This window comes from Micromesistius poutassou (genome assembly GCF_964030765.1).
Source record: "Micromesistius poutassou genome assembly, chromosome: 11".
Classification (NCBI taxonomy): Eukaryota; Metazoa; Chordata; class Actinopteri; order Gadiformes; family Gadidae; genus Micromesistius; species Micromesistius poutassou.
The window spans coordinates 19,109,154-19,126,016 of NC_140281.1; the positions used below are offsets into that span (position 1 = coordinate 19,109,154).

At 45.8% G+C, this 16,863-nt stretch overlaps 2 protein-coding genes across 2 annotated transcripts; one reads left to right on the top strand and one right to left on the bottom strand.

Moving 5' to 3' along the window:
- Positions 1–6: 6 nt before the first annotated feature.
- On the top strand, positions 7–1,130 carry LOC311355510 (arylamine N-acetyltransferase, pineal gland isozyme NAT-3-like). Its single transcript, XM_084475267.1, has one exon. The coding sequence runs from the start codon at positions 212–214 to the stop codon at positions 1,073–1,075; it is 864 nt and encodes a 287-aa protein (XP_084331393.1). The 5' UTR covers positions 7–211; the 3' UTR covers positions 1,076–1,130.
- LOC311355508 (E3 ubiquitin-protein ligase MARCHF6-like) lies at positions 1,127–6,267 on the bottom strand. Its single transcript, XM_084475266.1, has 7 exons — positions 6,134–6,267; positions 5,162–5,343; positions 3,939–4,073; positions 3,749–3,838; positions 3,132–3,264; positions 1,985–2,120; positions 1,127–1,778 (listed from the first exon to the last, which is right to left on the bottom strand). The coding sequence occupies exons 1-7, from the start codon at positions 6,264–6,266 to the stop codon at positions 1,667–1,669; spliced, it is 921 nt and encodes a 306-aa protein (XP_084331392.1). The 5' UTR covers position 6,267; the 3' UTR covers positions 1,127–1,666.
- Positions 6,268–16,863: the final 10,596 nt, after the last annotated feature.

The window sequence follows — 16,863 nt, forward strand, 5'->3', positions numbered from 1 at the left end:
GAGGCAGGAAAGCAACACGGAAAAGAAACTCCGCGGATCAAAGTCCACAACAACAACACGTTTATTGACTTCCCTTAACACTCGAACGAACGACCAGAAGGAAACCCTAACCTGACCCTAAATCAACGATCCCTATATCCAAAAAAAAAGTTAAACCGCTTCAAGGGAAGAAAAAAAAAGTCGACGAAATCCTTGTCTAATAATAATAATAATGGGTTTTGGGGAAATGGACATTACTAAGTATTTGTTGCGCATTGGTTTCAACCATCCCACCGAACCCACCTTAGACGTGCTGCGGTCGCTCCACAGCTGCCATCTGCTGGCGGTGCCCTTCGAGAACCTCACCCTGCACTGCGGGGGGCAGGTGAACCCCGACCTCCCCGCGGTCTACCACAAGATAGTAAACCAGCGTCGGGGAGGCTTTTGCTATGAGAACAACGGCCTCTTCTCTTGGTTGCTCTCCAAACTGGACTTCGAGGTCACCATCCTCTCAGGCCAGGTGAAGAATGCGACCACCGGCTGTTATGGACCCCCCTTCGACCACCTGATCTCCATGGTTAGTCTGGGGGGTCGGCGTTGGCTGTGTGACGTCGGCTTCGGGAGCGCAGGGTTCAGCGTGCCCCTCTCGTTGGATGACCGGGCTGAGCCCCAGACGGTGGGCCACCGGGTGTACCGGGTCAGGGAGGAGGAGGAGCAGCGTTTTCTGGAGTGGCGTGGGGACCCAGCCAGTCAAGTGACGGACGGAGAGTGGATGGGGATCTATAAATTCACTCTGGAGCCTCGCCAGAGAGAGAACTTTACCGAGATGTGCGACTATCACCAGACCTCCCCCTCTTCTATCTTCTTCTGCAAGTCGGTTTGTACAATTCCCACACCTGACGGAAGACTGACCTTAGTCGGGCACAGGTTGACCACCACCACCTTCCCCACAGAGCAGAGCTCGTTCAAGACCACCATGAGGACACTCGAAGATGAAGAGATTCCTGTTATTTTGGAAAATATGTTTGGAGTCGTGTTGCCGTCTCCCCTCATACCGAAGGACGAGGCCGTATTGCCCCCCTCGGTCGTGTACTGACCGGTGGTCCGGAAATATAAATAAATTCTATTACATTGCAAAAGGCAGAGATAAATTCTCGGGTTGATTTAATAAATTAATATACAACACTTTAAGATGTACAATGGTCATCGCGGTAATTTTCATATTCTTTTTTTTTTTTAAGACAACAAAGTTTGTGTTCAAAGTATTTACACATGTACAATTCTCAGGCAGGACTTTACAAAGCAAGGCGTGAACATCAACACAGATACCGGGATTCAACACTAGTCTTGCACCCTTTCCGTCTCGCTCTCCCTTCCCTTGCCTACAAAATTGAAATCTTGGCATCAAGTATCTCGCACGTCATATGAAATCCAGCCAATCGCCAACCGCTAGGGGTCGTCCAGCAAAATGATTGACGTCCATTGAAAAAAAAAAAAAAAAAATAGAGAGAAAAAAAAAACCCTGCTTAAGATTAATACGCCATCCAAGTAGATATAGTCCAAGGAATGATTTGAATCCAGGAGACGGGCGGGGCGGGGGGTGGGGTGGGGTGGGGGGGGGGGGGGTGGTGCAGTCGTGGGGGCCGGGGGGGGGGGGTGAGCAGACACAAGGTGACGTGTTTGGGTGCTACTCTGCCGCCGCTGCTGCCGCCGCCGCGGGGCTAGGAGGTGGGGGCGGAGCCGAGCTCACACGCCCCGCCTTGCGTTCGTAGTTGACGAGCCGCTGACCAACCAGGTACCTGGAAGGAGAGGGGACGGAAACACACACACACAGGGGCGTCAGCGTTTGTGTTTTGTTTGTGTTGTTCTATTGCGTTATACAACGGGACCGTCACACAATGAACACATCTGAGGAAAGCCCGCCGGTGGACCTGTTGAAGGGGACGTGTTATACCACCAGGCGTGAGTGGGATCAGCCGTTACGAGTAGTTTTTTGGAGCCCTACTTGTCGTTCTTGATGTGCTCGTAGAGGCGCTTGAACTGGCGGATCTGGAAGGAGAGGATCCCGATGAGGGACACCACCATCAGGAGGAAGGGGTAGATCCGTCTCTGGATCAGGATCTCCATCTCTGGAGCCACGCCTGGGGGGGGGGGGGGGGGGGGGGGGAGGCAGTTCAGTCCCAGGTCCTGCCCAGTACCCAGTATATATGTTCCCCCCCGGGGGAACATATATACACATCAAAACCACTAATGTTTTGATGTGCTCATGTCCCTTTATCCCCAGGTTACAGCCCTACCCAAAACACTAGGTCCTAACACGGAAAATCATGCATGAGTTGCGTAGTCTGTTTTGTGTTGCGTAGTGTCTGTTTTGTGTTGCGTAGGATCTATTTTGTGTTGCGTAGTGTCTGTTTTGTGTTGCGCAGTGTCTATTTTGTGTTGCGTAGTGTCTGTTTTGTGTTGCGTAGTGTCTGTTTTGTGTTGCGCAGTGTCTATTTTGTGTTGCGTAGTGTCTGTTTTGTGTTGCGTAGTGTCTGTTTTGTGTTGCGTAGTGTCTGTTTTGTGTTGCGTAGTGTCTGTTTTGTGTTGCTAGTGTCTTGCGTAGTGTCATTTTGTAAATGTCTACCTGTTAAAGAGAGTCAACACCTGTCAGAGTCAACACCTGCCGGAGTCAAATTCCTTTTTGCATACTTGGCCAAGAAAGCTGATTCTGATTCTGAGATGCCATTGTTTGAGACAAATATGGAATGAGGAAGAGGAAGTTGAACTAGACCGAGAAGGGATGGAGGGAGGGAGGGAGGGAGGGAAGGAGGGAGGGAGGGGGGGAGGGGGAGATACAGGTCTGACACGTTGGCAACATTGGTTTCCTGCAGCAGTAGGACAGGCCACGGTAGTGTGAGCCTGCCCATGAACCAGAGAACCAGAGAACCAGAGAGCCAGAGAACCAGAGAACCAGAGAACCAGAGAACCAGAGACGCAGAGAGCCAGAGAACCAGAGAACCAGAGAACCAGAGAGCCAGAGAACCAGAGAACCAGAGAGCCAGAGAACCAAAGAGGCAGAGACGCAGAGAGCAAGAGAGGCAGAGAGCCAGAGAGGCAGAGAGGCCGAGAACTAGAGAGGCAGAGCCGGAGGGCGGGCGGTGGAGACCTACCCACGGAGGGCACCAGGCCCGTGGCGATGACGTAGGGCACGCACAGCGACAGCAGCAGCACCGAGATGACGGGCGCTGCCAGCTTGCGGATGATGAAGTGGAGGTCAATGTTCCGGATCCCGTTAGCATAAACCTGATATGGGGGGGAAAACTTAAGTTGATTCATTCAGAAAATAAAATGTATATCACACACAGGATGTGCTGAGAGGTCGGGGAACACGGGGCCGCATAGGGCTGAACGATCTCGGGAAATAATCAAATTGCGATTATTTTGACCAATATTGTAATTGCGATTTAGCATGGGATTTTTCTTTTTAAAGTTCCTTATGTTCTGCATTATTCATTGAACAAGCAATAAATCATTCTATAGCATGAGCAACACAACATTGGAAGCAGTCAACATATTAACTGCCCTTTCCTTTAGGCTAGGCCTATACGTTTTGAGATGAATTGATATTATAACATCATTATTCAACTATTGAATTGCAAAAGAAAAAAATATACGAATCTTGCTGATCTCCAGTCAGTAACAAATCCCCCCCCCCCCCCAAAAAAAAATAAATCTGTGTGTTTCTGCCCTCCCCCCCCACCCCCCCCCACCACCACCACACACTTACCTGTTCAATCACCGTCTTCAACCACCACTGGGGGCCCATGAGGGTGATGGCGGCGATGATTTTGGCATGAAGCACTCCGAGAGCCCAGTCCTGAACACAAGAGTGCAACGTTCACCCCGGCTCATCGTAAAAAAACGCAAACATCTGCCCGATATATCGGTCGATCACTAGTTGGAACGCACACACACACCTGCCAGGGGTAGAAGAGGGGCGTCTGGTCCAGAGGAACGCGGAGCGGCGCTACGATCACCAGCTCAAACAGCAGCCCCAGTAGCAGGGGAATCACCCCGGCAACCAGGATGGCCACCACCAGGGTCTTCAGAATCTGCCCACACACACACACACACACACACACACACACACACACACACACACACACACACACACACACACACACACACACACACACACACACACACACACACACACACACACACACTGTTTGAAGGAGAAGCTGTGTAAACACCACTCTCTCTCCCTCTGGCCGCCGGCTACAGTGGCGGAGAGAGGGAGAGAGTACGCAGACTTGAGCTCTTTCTTTTGTTGCTCCTTCCCTGGAACAAAGCAGGTGCAGCCCAGTAAACACTCAGCGTTATCAGATGCGAGCTACCTGCCAACGTCTAGAGTTAATCACTCTCGAGATGCCGGGAAAATATAGGCCACGGCCGAAAGGCTCTGGATTATCACGCCCCGGCCACGTCCACCACAGAAAGAAGGCTTCCACTGCGCCGGCTTGGGTTTGAGTCTTCTGGGATTGGTTTCATGTCGCCGCGACGGCACGGCAACAAAAAACTTATTTATCCAAAGCAAGTGAAGCGTGTACTGAGAGCAGACTTTACCGCCCCACGACTTGTCACTTGTTTCACCAGTGCTTCCCAATGATCATATATACAACATATTCATTTAATACGTACTCCGTACTGAGGGCCGTACAGAGGGCCGTACAGAGGGCCGTACTGAGGGCCGTACAGAGGGCCGTACAGAGGGCCGTACAGAGGGCCGTACAGAGGGCCGTACAGAGGGCCGTACTGAGGGCCGTACTGAGGGCCGTACAGAGGGCCGTACTGAGGGCCGTACTGAGGGCCGTACAGAGGGTCGTACAGAGGGCCGTACTGAGGGCCGTACTGAGGGCCGTACAGAGGGCCGTACAGAGGGCCGTACAGAGGGCCGTACAGAGGGCCGTACAGAGGGCCGTACAGAGGGCCGTACTGAGGGCCTTACTGAGGGCCTTACAGAGGGCCGTACAGAGGGCCGTACAGAGGGCCGTACTGAGGGCCTTACTGAGGGCCTTACTGAGGGCCTTACTGAGGGCCGTACAGAGGGCCGTACAGAGGGCCGTACAGAGGGCCGTACAGAGGGCCGTACAGAGGGCCGTACTGAGGGCCGTACTGAGGGCCGTACAGAGGGCCGTACCATGAAGGTCCACTCCTGGACCTTGAGCATGATGACGGTGCGGCCCTGGGGCATCCAGGCCAGCAGCACGGTGATGCCGCGGATGGAGAGCCAGCACACGTACAGGCCGCACGCCGCCGTGTACAGCTCGTGGATCTTAGAGCTGCCCGTCCAGAAGGACATCAGCCAGCGGCCCGTGAACACTGGGGGGGAGAGAGAGAGAGAGAGACAGGCAGAGAGAGAGAGAGAGAGAGAGAGAGAGAGAGGAAGAGACAGACAGACAGAGAGCGAGAGAGAGGAAGAGACAGACAGACAGGCAGAGAGAGACAGACAGGCAGAGAGAGACAGGCAGAGAGAGAGAGAGAGAGAGAGAGAGAGAGAGAGAGAGAGAGAGAGAGAGACAGACAGACAGAGAGCGAGAGAGAGGAAGAGACAGACAGACAGGCAGAGAGAGACAGACAGGCAGAGAGAGACAGACAGACAGACAGACAGACAGAGACCAGAGAGAGAGAGAGAGAGAGAGCGAGAACGAGAGAGAGAAAAAACATGAGTACTTGGGACGTAGAAAACGGTTGTGGTTTGGTTATCGCTAAGCCTACATGTCGTAGAGTTTGCACATGCAAACCAAACTGAAAGATGATAAGAGGACTCTGGCTAAGGGAGCGTATTATTGTTTCATAGAGTCTACATTTAGTAGGTTTTTTGTCATTTAAGGAGACTCATTTATCCAAAGCAACGTACAGTGATTTAGTTTGGTTGAATATATGTCGTCTATGACCCAGTAGAGAGTGTAGCCTGTGGACATTGGGAGTTGAACCAAGAACCTCGTGGCCAGGAGTCAAACAGCCCAACCACTTCTAGAACATTCTGCCCTTGTTCTGTTTTTTTTTTTTTACTGCTGGCTGAGTAGCGACACACCCATAGAAAAGCTCTCTTTAATTATGGTCTGGCTGTGGAGCTGGAGAACCAGATGTGTGTGAGTGAGACTCTCACCTGGGAGGGTGAGACACACCAGGCTGGCCACCAGCAGAGTGACGCACATGAACGCGATCAGCAACACGATCTGAGGAGAGAAGGAGAGAAACATTAAAACCAACTGGGGGTGGGCCAAGGAGGATCCAGACATTGGGGATGAGAACAAAGACTTGGGCGATGTCCCATGTGGAGTCAAGAGAGAAGAAAGCAGGACTGGCCCGTTGCTTTGTTAGGGACGAGCAGCTCCTGGGATCGGGGCTGAACTGTAAGCTGAGTGTGTAATCAGAGGGCTGGGTGATGAATGGATGAATGGGTGAGGGTGGTGGTTAGGGAGGGCAGAGGGCTGGGTGATGAATGGGTGTGGGTGGTGGTTAGGGAAGGCAGAGGGCTGGGTGATGAATGGGTGTGGGTGGTGGTTAGGGAAGGCAGAGGGCTGGGTGATGAATGGGTGAGGGTGGTGGTTAGGGAAGGCAGCAGGCTGGGTGATGAATGGATGAGGGTGGTGCTTAGGGAAGGCAGAGGGCTGGGTGATGAATGGGTGTGGGTGGTGGTTAGGGAAGGCAGAGGGCTGGGTGATGAATGGATGAGGGTGGTGCTTAGGGAAGGCAGAGGGCTGGGTGATGAATGGGTGAGGGTGGTGGTTAGGGAAGGCAGCAGGCTGGGTGATGAATGGATGAGGGTGGTGGTTATGGAAGGCAGAGGGATGGGTGATGAATGGGTGAGGGTGGTAGCTAGGGCGTGGACCCCCGTGCTAAATATAGAACGTGTGGCGAGCGCCACTACAAGCAGTCCATGCAGCGGTCCAACGGAAAATACACCCAAGTAGTTTCCCTCTCGTTTTAACGTTTGATCTCAGTGTGGAAGGAGAAGTTCCCTAAATAACCCTTCTGGGGTCACACCAGGCCAGGCTTTAGTGTGCACCACAGACATCAAAATTGATAGAAAATTTATGCACACCCGTGCAAACTCCCCACCCCCATCCAATAGCCCCTTCAACACTCGCCCTTACACTCAAACTCCTGCTCCTCAAGGCTGATACTGTGCTTCTGATGAATGGCTCGCCCTTTATTCTCTGGTATCTGGTATTTCTCTGGTACTTCCAGTGTTTCCTCTAGGATTTTTTTTCAGCAGCGGGGGGAAAGGTTTTTGTTGTACCTGGGCGATGCATGCACAATTTTTTTTGTAGCAGTGGTGCTGTAAGTGGGTAACCTAGTAACGCAAGGGGGCATGCCCCCCCTGGAAGAAATTTTTGAAAAATAACCCTTTAAATGGTTACTTCTGGTGAGATTTTTTTGGGAAAAATGTACAGATTGAACTTCCAAATATGACATAACAACCAACAGAGTCAAGGTGTCTGCTGAGACCAGATCATTGTGCAAATGTGCCTTGAACTTGGCAGAAACTAATTTAATCTTTTATGTTCATTTTCAGCTATTTCTTTGATATTTATCATAAGCCTTAGGAAAAGATTGCTGAATTTTATTTTATTTTTTGCAGTGGCGCTGACAATCCAGCAGCGGCGGTGCGCCTCTGAATGCATATAGAGGAAACACTGATTTCATTATGCTACCGTATTATGCTAGCCTGGAAATCCAGACCCACATATAGAAAGCTGTAGGGTCTGGCAACGAGTAATGAAAATGGCCCAACTCGAGGGGCGGCACCAAGCATGCATTTGAAAATATCACAGGGCTTCCGGTTTAGCAAATGAGTGGATAGACGTTAAATCAGGAGCTCCCGGTGTATGAAGTGATAAAACATTGAAAAGCCTTAATTCAAACGCGCAACCAGAGAAGGGATGAGTAGTAAAAGGGAACAGACCAAAAAAGAAACTGAGAAGAAACAAAGAGAGCGAGAAAAAATGGGAGATAGAAAGGGAGACGACGGGTCAGATGCAGCTAACGATGACATGTTAATTAGCATGAAGGCTGGCTTCGATAACGTGTCTAAGCAGATCGTAACAATTAGCGAGGAAAACCGAAAAGAAATGAAAGACATTCGAGAGAGTATTCAAAATCTGGGAAGTATGTGGAGACAAGAAATAGCCAATTTTAATGAGGAGATGGGCAACAAGTTCGAGACCATCGACAGGGGAATGGAAGCCCAGGGCAGCGATATTGTGGACATTCAAGAGCGTGTGGTGGAGACCGAGGAGTGGAACGCAGATCTGAAGGAAATTCTCGCCTCTTCTCTCAAGCAGCAAAGGATGCTACAGGAGAAGGTAACAGACTTAGAAGGGAGATCGAGAAGGAACAATGTTCGAGTTTGGGGAGTACCAGAGGGCACAGAGAAGGATTCGACACCCGAGTTTATCGAGCGCTTGATTCGCGAGGAGCTTAAACTCGGGGAAGATGCGAGTCTACAAATACAGCGCGCCCACAGAGCGTTGGCACAGAGACCGGCCCCAGACAAGAACCCCAGGGCGATCATTGTCAACTTCCTGCAGTACCAAACCAAAGAGGACATCCTCAAAAAGGCCTGGCAGACGAAAATCGAGATCGGGGGAAAGAGAGTGACGTTTGACCACGATTACCCAGCGGAGGTGGCTACGAAGCGCCGTAGCTATGCGGGTCTGAAGAGAGTTCTAAAGGGAGAAGGGATTCGGTTTCAATCACCGCTAACGGCACTGAGAGTCCACTGGCAAGGAGGCGTCCGGACCTACGGCAGTCCACAAGAAGCTGCACGGGCGATGAAGGAGAAGGGAATGAAGGTGGATGGACTGATAGAGGAACAACTGACGCTGGAGCAGCAGCTTGAGACCGCTTTCAAGTGGCGCAGAGTCGGAGACCAGGAGAACGACGTCGCTGGGAGAGCGAGGGAGGAACTGAAGCGGTTCTCCAGGAAGAAGTGAGAGGAGTTCTTGAGTTTTGGTATTTTGGTAGAAATTACGAACTCTGGTATTTTCTAAATTCTTTAGTATTTTGTTATTCATGTTGCTCTCAGACTCTAGTTGGCTGTTTTCTGAAAGTTACGGTTATTTGCGATATTTCATTCTTCATTATGTGGGATGGTTTGATCAGTGTGGGTAAAGATATATCCCTAATGTTTTGTTGGCTTTAAAAGAATCATTAGGTTAAGGCCGGGAGTGATGGTTGGAGTATGTTGGACATTTTTAGCGTGTACGGAGGACTTCCGTTTGGAGAGTTTTCCATCGCTAAGAGGGGCCCTCTTACGAGAGGATTTCCCCTCTCCCCACCAACAGGGGAAATGGGGATAGATAAAGATCCCCAGTTTACCATGGGAGATCACTTTTTTGTTTACTTTTATTCAGTTAGAACAGCTGTTGCTGACGTTTTTTTTGTGTGTGTTTTTTTTGTGTTCATATTTAGCTTATGGGTAATGAAAGGGCATTGGGGAACGGATGTATAATGCAGTATGAATGTAATAAGGTGGTATCACTGAATGTGAATGGGCTGAGTAATCCAATTAAGAGGGCAAAGTTTATGGCCAAATTCAGAAAAGAAAAAATTCAGGTGGTTTTTCTGCAGGAGACACATTTGTCTATAGAGGAACATGAGAAACTAAAGCGATTTGGGTATAACAACACATTTTACAGCACTTACCACAAATACAGTAATAGGAGAGGGGTAGCCATATTAATATCGAATTCAACCAAATTTGAACCTGAAAAAGAAATGCGGGATAGGGAGGGAAGGTATATAATGGTAAAGGGTAAATTAGAGGGACAGAGTGTAACACTGATCAATGTATATGCACCTCCTGATAGCAAGAAAGCCTTCTTTGAATCATTATTTGACATCATTAATGTAGAATTAGAGGGGATCTTAATATGTGGAGGGGATTTCAATATGGTGATGAACTATAATCTAGATACAACTAGTACGAAGAAGAATAGGACATGGCTTAATAGGTATATGAATACGCAACTGGTTGATTTGGGAATAGTAGATGTTTGGAGAGACTTACATCCCTTGGGGAGAGACTATACACACTATTCAGACCCACACCAAATGTACTCAAGGTTGGACTATTTCTTTATGACAAAGGGGGATATGCATAGGGTAGAGGACTGTAGGATAGGGGTAGCAGATTTATCAGACCATAACGCAGTCTACCTGACAATAAACTTAAATAAGAGAAGGAGGACTACAGTGTGGAGAATGAATGTGGGGGTATTGAATGACAAAGACCTGGTGGGAAGGATAAGGATGGATATAAATAGGTATATAGAGGAAAACGATAATGGGGAGGTAGATCCAACCATCCTTTGGGATGCACTTAAGGCGGTCACTAGGGGGAATTTGATGGCACAGACAGCACTTCGCAAGAAATCCAGACAAGCGGATTATCAGACCCAAATTGGTTGTTTGAAAGACTTGGAGAGAAAGCATAAGGCCACAAGTGACCCAGAGGTACTTAGACAGGTGAAAGATACAAAGAAGAAAATTGATAATATCTTACTGTCAGAAGTGGAAAAGAAGGCTAGATTTGTCAAACAAACCTATTATGAGGGAGGCCCTAAAGCAAGCAGACTACTGGCTAGACGTATAAGGAAACAGCAAGCATTGAACACCATATACAAAATTAGAGACCCCCAAACTAACGACTTGCTTACTGAACCATATGAAATAGAGAGAGTATTCAGGGATTATTATCAAAATTTATACACACAACCAGCAATGGCAGACGAACATGATATGAGAAACTTCCTGACCAGGCTGGATCTACCATCAATAGGGAAAGAGCAGAATACATTATTGACTGCAGACATCACTGAGGAGGAAATGGAAAGGGCGATATCTAGGATGAAGAACAATAAGTCGCCTGGCAGTGATGGATTCCCCTCAGAATTTTATAAAACATTTAGACAAGAGTTGACCCCGGTACTGTTGGCCTCATTTAGACATACAATTAAAGAAGGGAAAATCCCCCCCTCATGGAGGGAGGCCATTATCACAACCATACCCAAAGAGGGCAAGGATAAAGAGCATTGTAGCAGCTATAGACCAATATCAGTACTAAATGTGGACTATAAGATGTACACCTCAATAATCTCCAAAAGATTCGAGACATTCATGACTGACATTATAGACGAAGACCAGACCGGCTTTATTAAAGGTAGACAGACACAAGACAATATTAGGAGGATGTTACACATTGTAGAAGAGACTCAACAAACAAAGAAAAGTGCAATTTTAGTTAGTGTAGACGCAGAGAAAGCCTTTGACAGTGTCAATTGGACTTATTTATATAAGGTGTTAGAAAGATTTGGGTTCAATGAGAAGTCTGTCCAGTGTATTAAGGCATTATATCAAGAACCGGCTGCTAGGATCAAGGTGAATGGTAGTCTCACAGACCCCTTTTGTCTGGGAAGGTCTACAAGACAGGGGTGTAGTCTTTCTCCAACTCTCTTTGCAATATTCATAGAGCCATTGGCACAGGCGATAAGGCAGAACCAGGACATCAAAGGGGTGGAGGTGAATGGTAGAGAACATAAGATAGGGCTGTTCGCAGATGATGTGGTAGCCTACTTAGAGCGACCCAGTGAGTCCCTTCATGCATTGATGAATCTATTGGAGGAGTATGGATATTACTCAGGATACAAACTTAACGTTACCAAAACACAGATCTTGGCCATAAACTATGCCCCTACACCAGAGTTAGAAGAGAAATACAAAATTAAGTGGAATTCAGAAACAATTAGATATTTGGGAGTGAACATCACACGGGGAGTGGGGAAGTTATATACTGCAAATTACATTCAGATTAATCAGGAACTCAGACGGGATATAGGAAGATGGTCAATACTACAATTAGATCTTAGTTCAAGGATAGAAATAATTAAGATGAATGTATTACCGAGGCTACTGTACCTGTTCCAAACTCTGCCAGTAATGATACCACAGAAACAGTTCATGGAGTGGGATAGATGGATATCGAGGTTCATTTGGGGGGGTAGGAGGCCAAGGATTCGATTTAGCACCATGCAGCTCCCCAAAGACAAAGGGGGCATGGCAGTACCGAGACTGCAAGACTACTTCTATGCTGCACAGCTCAGGGCTGTAACTTGCTGGTGTAATGGAGAATATATAGCTAGATGGAAGGATATAGAAATGAAGGTAGAGGCTAGCCCAGTACAAATATTAATAACTGATAGGGAATTATTTAAGAGGGAAGAGGGATTGTTAGACCCAATAGTTAAACTCACATTGTGGATTTGGTACTTGGTAGTGAGGAAGTATGGGCTACAGACTGAAGCAAAGATTCTGAGGTGGTTAACCCATGACACGAGATTCAAACCAGGAATTAGAGACTGGGGCTTTGAGAGATGGGCAAATAGGGGTATTACAGCAATATGTACACTAGTTGAGAGGGGGGAGATGCAGAGTTTTCAGGCTTTAAGGGAGAAATTTGATTTGGAAGCAAACGAACTTTTTAGATATTTTCAGGTGAGGGATTATTATTTAAAAGAAATAAAGTTCGAAGAACCCAAAGAACAGAATATGATTATTAAAATAATGATGAATGCATATGAAGGAAGAAAATTTAGAGTCATCTCAGCTTTATACCAAGCTCTTGGTGCCAGTGGAAGTAATTCAACTGTCTATGTTAAAGAAAAATGGGAAAAAGAGCTTGGAGTAGAAATAACAGAAGACGACTGGTTTAATGTGTGCAGGGTTCAACACTCAGCCACGGGTTCTAGGGTGTGGCGAGAATTTGGGTGGAAGAACATTATAAGGTTTTTCATAACACCAAAGATTAAGGGAAGATACACATCAGGTCAGAATTCATGCTGGAGGTTGTGTGGTCAAGCGGAGGCAGACCATACCCATGTGTTTTGGAAATGTCAAAAGATGGAGGATTATTGGGAGGGAGTGTGGAGTGTGCTGAGGGAGATACTGGGATATGAGATACCAAAGACTTGTTTGGTATTGTATCTGGGGAACATTCCACAAGAGGAGGTACAAGGAAGAGATAAATACCTGGTGAAAGTATTATTGGTGGCTAGTAGGAAGGCAATTACAAGGGCCTGGTATAAGTTAGAACCCCCTACTAGAGAACAGTGGCTGAGCATAGTGGAGGAGATTTATGATATGGAGAGGTTCACACATACCTTGAGAATGAGGGAGGAACAGTTTCAAGGGAAATGGGAGAAGTGGAATTATTACAGGTTATTAAGGGGGGAGGACGATACCACAAGTAATAACAACTGAACAGGGGGAATAAACTGCTGCATTGTGACTGAATGGAAGGACCTATAAGCTGTATTTTATTTATTTTATTGTACTTTATTATTATTTTTTATTATTATTTTTTCGTTTCTTTCTGGTTTCTAAGAAATGTGTAATATTGTATTTAAATGAAAAATCCAAATAAAAATTAAAGTTTAAAAAAAAGAACAGCCAATGAGACATGACCTGCTGGGTCATGTGATCACCAGAGTTTTTGTACGGGCAGGAAGGAGAACGTCTCACTGTGTGACACCACTAATCCAACATGAACAGTAGTAGGTGGCAGAATGGGACGGTTTCACCTTCTGAAGCGACAACTCCCAGCTGTTCTCTTTTAGGACTAATGAGAAATCATCTTCCTGAGGATGATTGTATCCTTTAACAAGCTCACCATCACTCTTGTCAATTTGAAGAATCACAGTGAATGTTCCCGTATCTTTCTTCTGGTACCAGTAGATATAATCAGAAGTACACTGGCGAGTGTTTGCACATCTGAAGGAGACGGCTTCCCCTTCTCTCCTGGTCCACGACACCTGGTCCTGAGTCAGCTCTGCTGCCATGGCAACCACCACTGTAGGGACAAGAGCACATGGATGAGCATCCGTGTCCTGCGGTGGACGAAATCTGATATGTGGTGAGTAGTGATTGGTGGGAAACTGTCACCTAAACACAGTGAGCTCCAGGCAGCCCTGAAGAGTAGAAGCATCTGGTCTGTAGGAGAAGCTGAGGAGAGGGGCTGCCACTGAGTTTAGGGTGAACCAGGGTGGCCTCAAATAGGTCCTCAACGCCAGCCCACCGTCCCCTGGGGTGGACTGGGAGGGCTGCTTTTGAGTGACAGCTCAGTGGAACCTATGGTGTGGTGCCTGTGTGTCACATGATTCTGAGCCAGAGGACCAATGGCAGCACAGAGTTTGGATTGACATGTGAGTAAATGTAGAAGAGGCATATTTCAGATGAATGTGTTTGAACCTGTAGCTGAAGTTAAATATAACCACATATCTGTCATATATTCATTCCTCCAGCAGCAGTGAAGTTGGTGTGTGCTTGCGTGCGTGTGTGTGATTGTGTCTTTGCTGGGAGATCAGATGAGCTCAGGTTCTCTGTATTAGCAGAGACCTGAATCTGTTCCCTCCATCAGCTCCTCCTCCACTGGCTACAAACCACAAACATCTCAGAGCACCACATCCTGTACCCCAGCTCTGATGAGGAGCTGTCAATCAAAACAGCAGCATGGTCGTCTCCTTGACGACCAATGTATCGGTGGAAATGGAAAGACTCTGATCTGTGGTGAGAGAAGAGCATGCTTGATCGCGTACTGCAAATTAAAACCACACCGATTATTGTAGAGTTTACATAGTTATTAAATTATCTACTTAGAAGTATCCTAAACACATATCAATTAACAACAAGAAAAGGGCTATTAATCCAAAAATTGAATTTCATAAAAAACAGAACACATGTTATTATTCCCAAAAATGTGCAATATTTAGAGAAATAAAAGGATATAAATCATTAAATATGTATCCTACATAGAAAACAGCCAAACATTGTCTTTTATTCAAATTCCCCCAAATAGTTAAAATATACCTGAATACATTTTTTTATTGGAAATGTTTTAATTATTCACAAAATCTAGAGAAATAGAAAGACAGATTTATACATTATCAATTAGATACACACCGTAAAATGTATTTTGAATTGGAAACTGTATTCTACTAACACTTTGAAATATTAAATAAGTCTTTATTAAATTACATTAAATTCCAAATTAAACCAAAATAATAGACTAACAGTCTTGATCAACAACAAGAAAGCAAAGCTTAAGATTTCCATCCATGAACGTCTAGAAAGTAGCAGGTTACATTCTAGTTCAAAGTTACCTTTACACTAGAGCAAAGTTCAAAACGATTTCCATTGTGGCTTGAAGCATACTTAGTGGAGTTGATGTTCATCTAAAGGTTTGGTTATGAATCGTTGTCGTTACGCTAAACCAAATGGATTTAGACGAATTGTACATGTTCAATTTATTCTTATAGTTCAACAATCCTATAGTCCTATAACGTTCCTTCAATACCTGTTCAACCGCACATGTTCCAACAGAGGACCATGAGCCATCGCAGACTGACTCAAAGATTAAGAAAATACGCTTCTATAAAATAACATAATTGACCTTATGAATACAACTCCATTCATAGACAACCAGCTAATGTTACATTTGAGATTTTTATTATTTTAAATGCATGTTCTAACATGGTCGACAGTACACACTAACAAACAAGCAACAGAAAAATGTGAAACACTCATGCAGTTTTCTGGTCTGAACAGTGGAGGAGAAAGAGCAGAAGAACGTAGAGAGTAGAAATGAATAACATGAAGACATGATGACATGAAGACATGATGACATGAAGGCATGATGACCTCTGATGGTTCTACAAGGTGAGTCTGCAGGTTCTGGGGGACAGGAGCATCAGTCCAGGGCTGTGGTGGTGCTGGTTCTGGGGGACAGGAGCGTCAGTCCAGGGCTGTGGGGAAGGAAAAGAATACCTGAGGACATCCGGAGGAAGAAACGAAAACTACACAAAGACAAACAACCGTTGAAACTGTGACAGGTTGGTTGTATAATTATCATGGGCAGCCATTTCCTGCATCACCCTGATGTTAATAATAAAGAAACACTTACTTGATTGTGTTTTGATACTCTTTTAATTACCTTAAATTACCTAAATATAGAATAAACTACACCCGAGCGACAAAGAATTCCTTCACAATCAAAATAAAGTCAATAAGATGCTCCTTCAGAACTACAATAAAATATTTCAGAATTACAATAAACTACTTCTGATTCATAACAAACTCATTCAGAATCACAACATGGTGCTCCTTCAGAACTACAATGAAAATATTTAGAACTACAGTCAACCTACCTAACTCTTTCAGAACTAATAAGGCAATCAATCAGTTGACATGGTGCAAAGCTTTTTCATTATGTTTGTCTTCAGATTCAAGCTTTTCAAGCATTGAGGGGGTTAATTAGGAAAGGAAATGTGTTTTGCTCACCTATAAAGATGCCAATTTTGGGGGAAATCCAATTTTATCGCACCTTGAACTTTAACACCCTGAGCATGTACACTATATTTATTAACGTAAAAAAACTAGCCGGTTACATTCTAGTTCAAACTTAACACTAGAGCAAAGTTCAAATCGATTTCCATTGTTGCTTGAAGCATACTTAGTGGAGTTGATGTTCATCGAAAGGTTTGGTTCAGAATCGTTGTCGTTAGGCTAAACCAAATGAATGGAGCAGACCATACATGTTGAATTTATTCTTATAGTTCAACTATCCTACAGTCCTATAACGTTCCTTCATTACCTGTTCAACCACACATGTTCCAACAGAGGACCATGAGCCATCACAGACTGAATCAAAGATTAAGAAAATACGCTCCTATAAAATAACATAATTCACCTTATGAATACAACAACTCCATTCATAGACAACCAGGCCAGCTAATGTTATTATGTTACGTTTGAGATTTTTATTAATTTAAATGCATG

Coding starts and splice junctions, on each gene's coding strand:
- LOC311355508 (XM_084475266.1), bottom strand. CDS start 6,266: ATGTCTGGATCCTCCTTGGCCCACCCCCAGTTGGTTTTAATGTTTCTC. Junction 4,074..5,161: donor TCCAGGAGTGGACCTTCATG/GTACGGCCCTCT, acceptor GTGTGTGGGCAG/ATTCTGAAGACCCTGGTGGT. Junction 3,839..3,938: donor CCCTCTTCTACCCCTGGCAG/GTGTGTGTGTGC, acceptor TCTTGTGTTCAG/GACTGGGCTCTCGGAGTGCT.
- LOC311355510 (XM_084475267.1), top strand. CDS start 212: ATGGGTTTTGGGGAAATGGACATTACTAAGTATTTGTTGCGCATTGGT.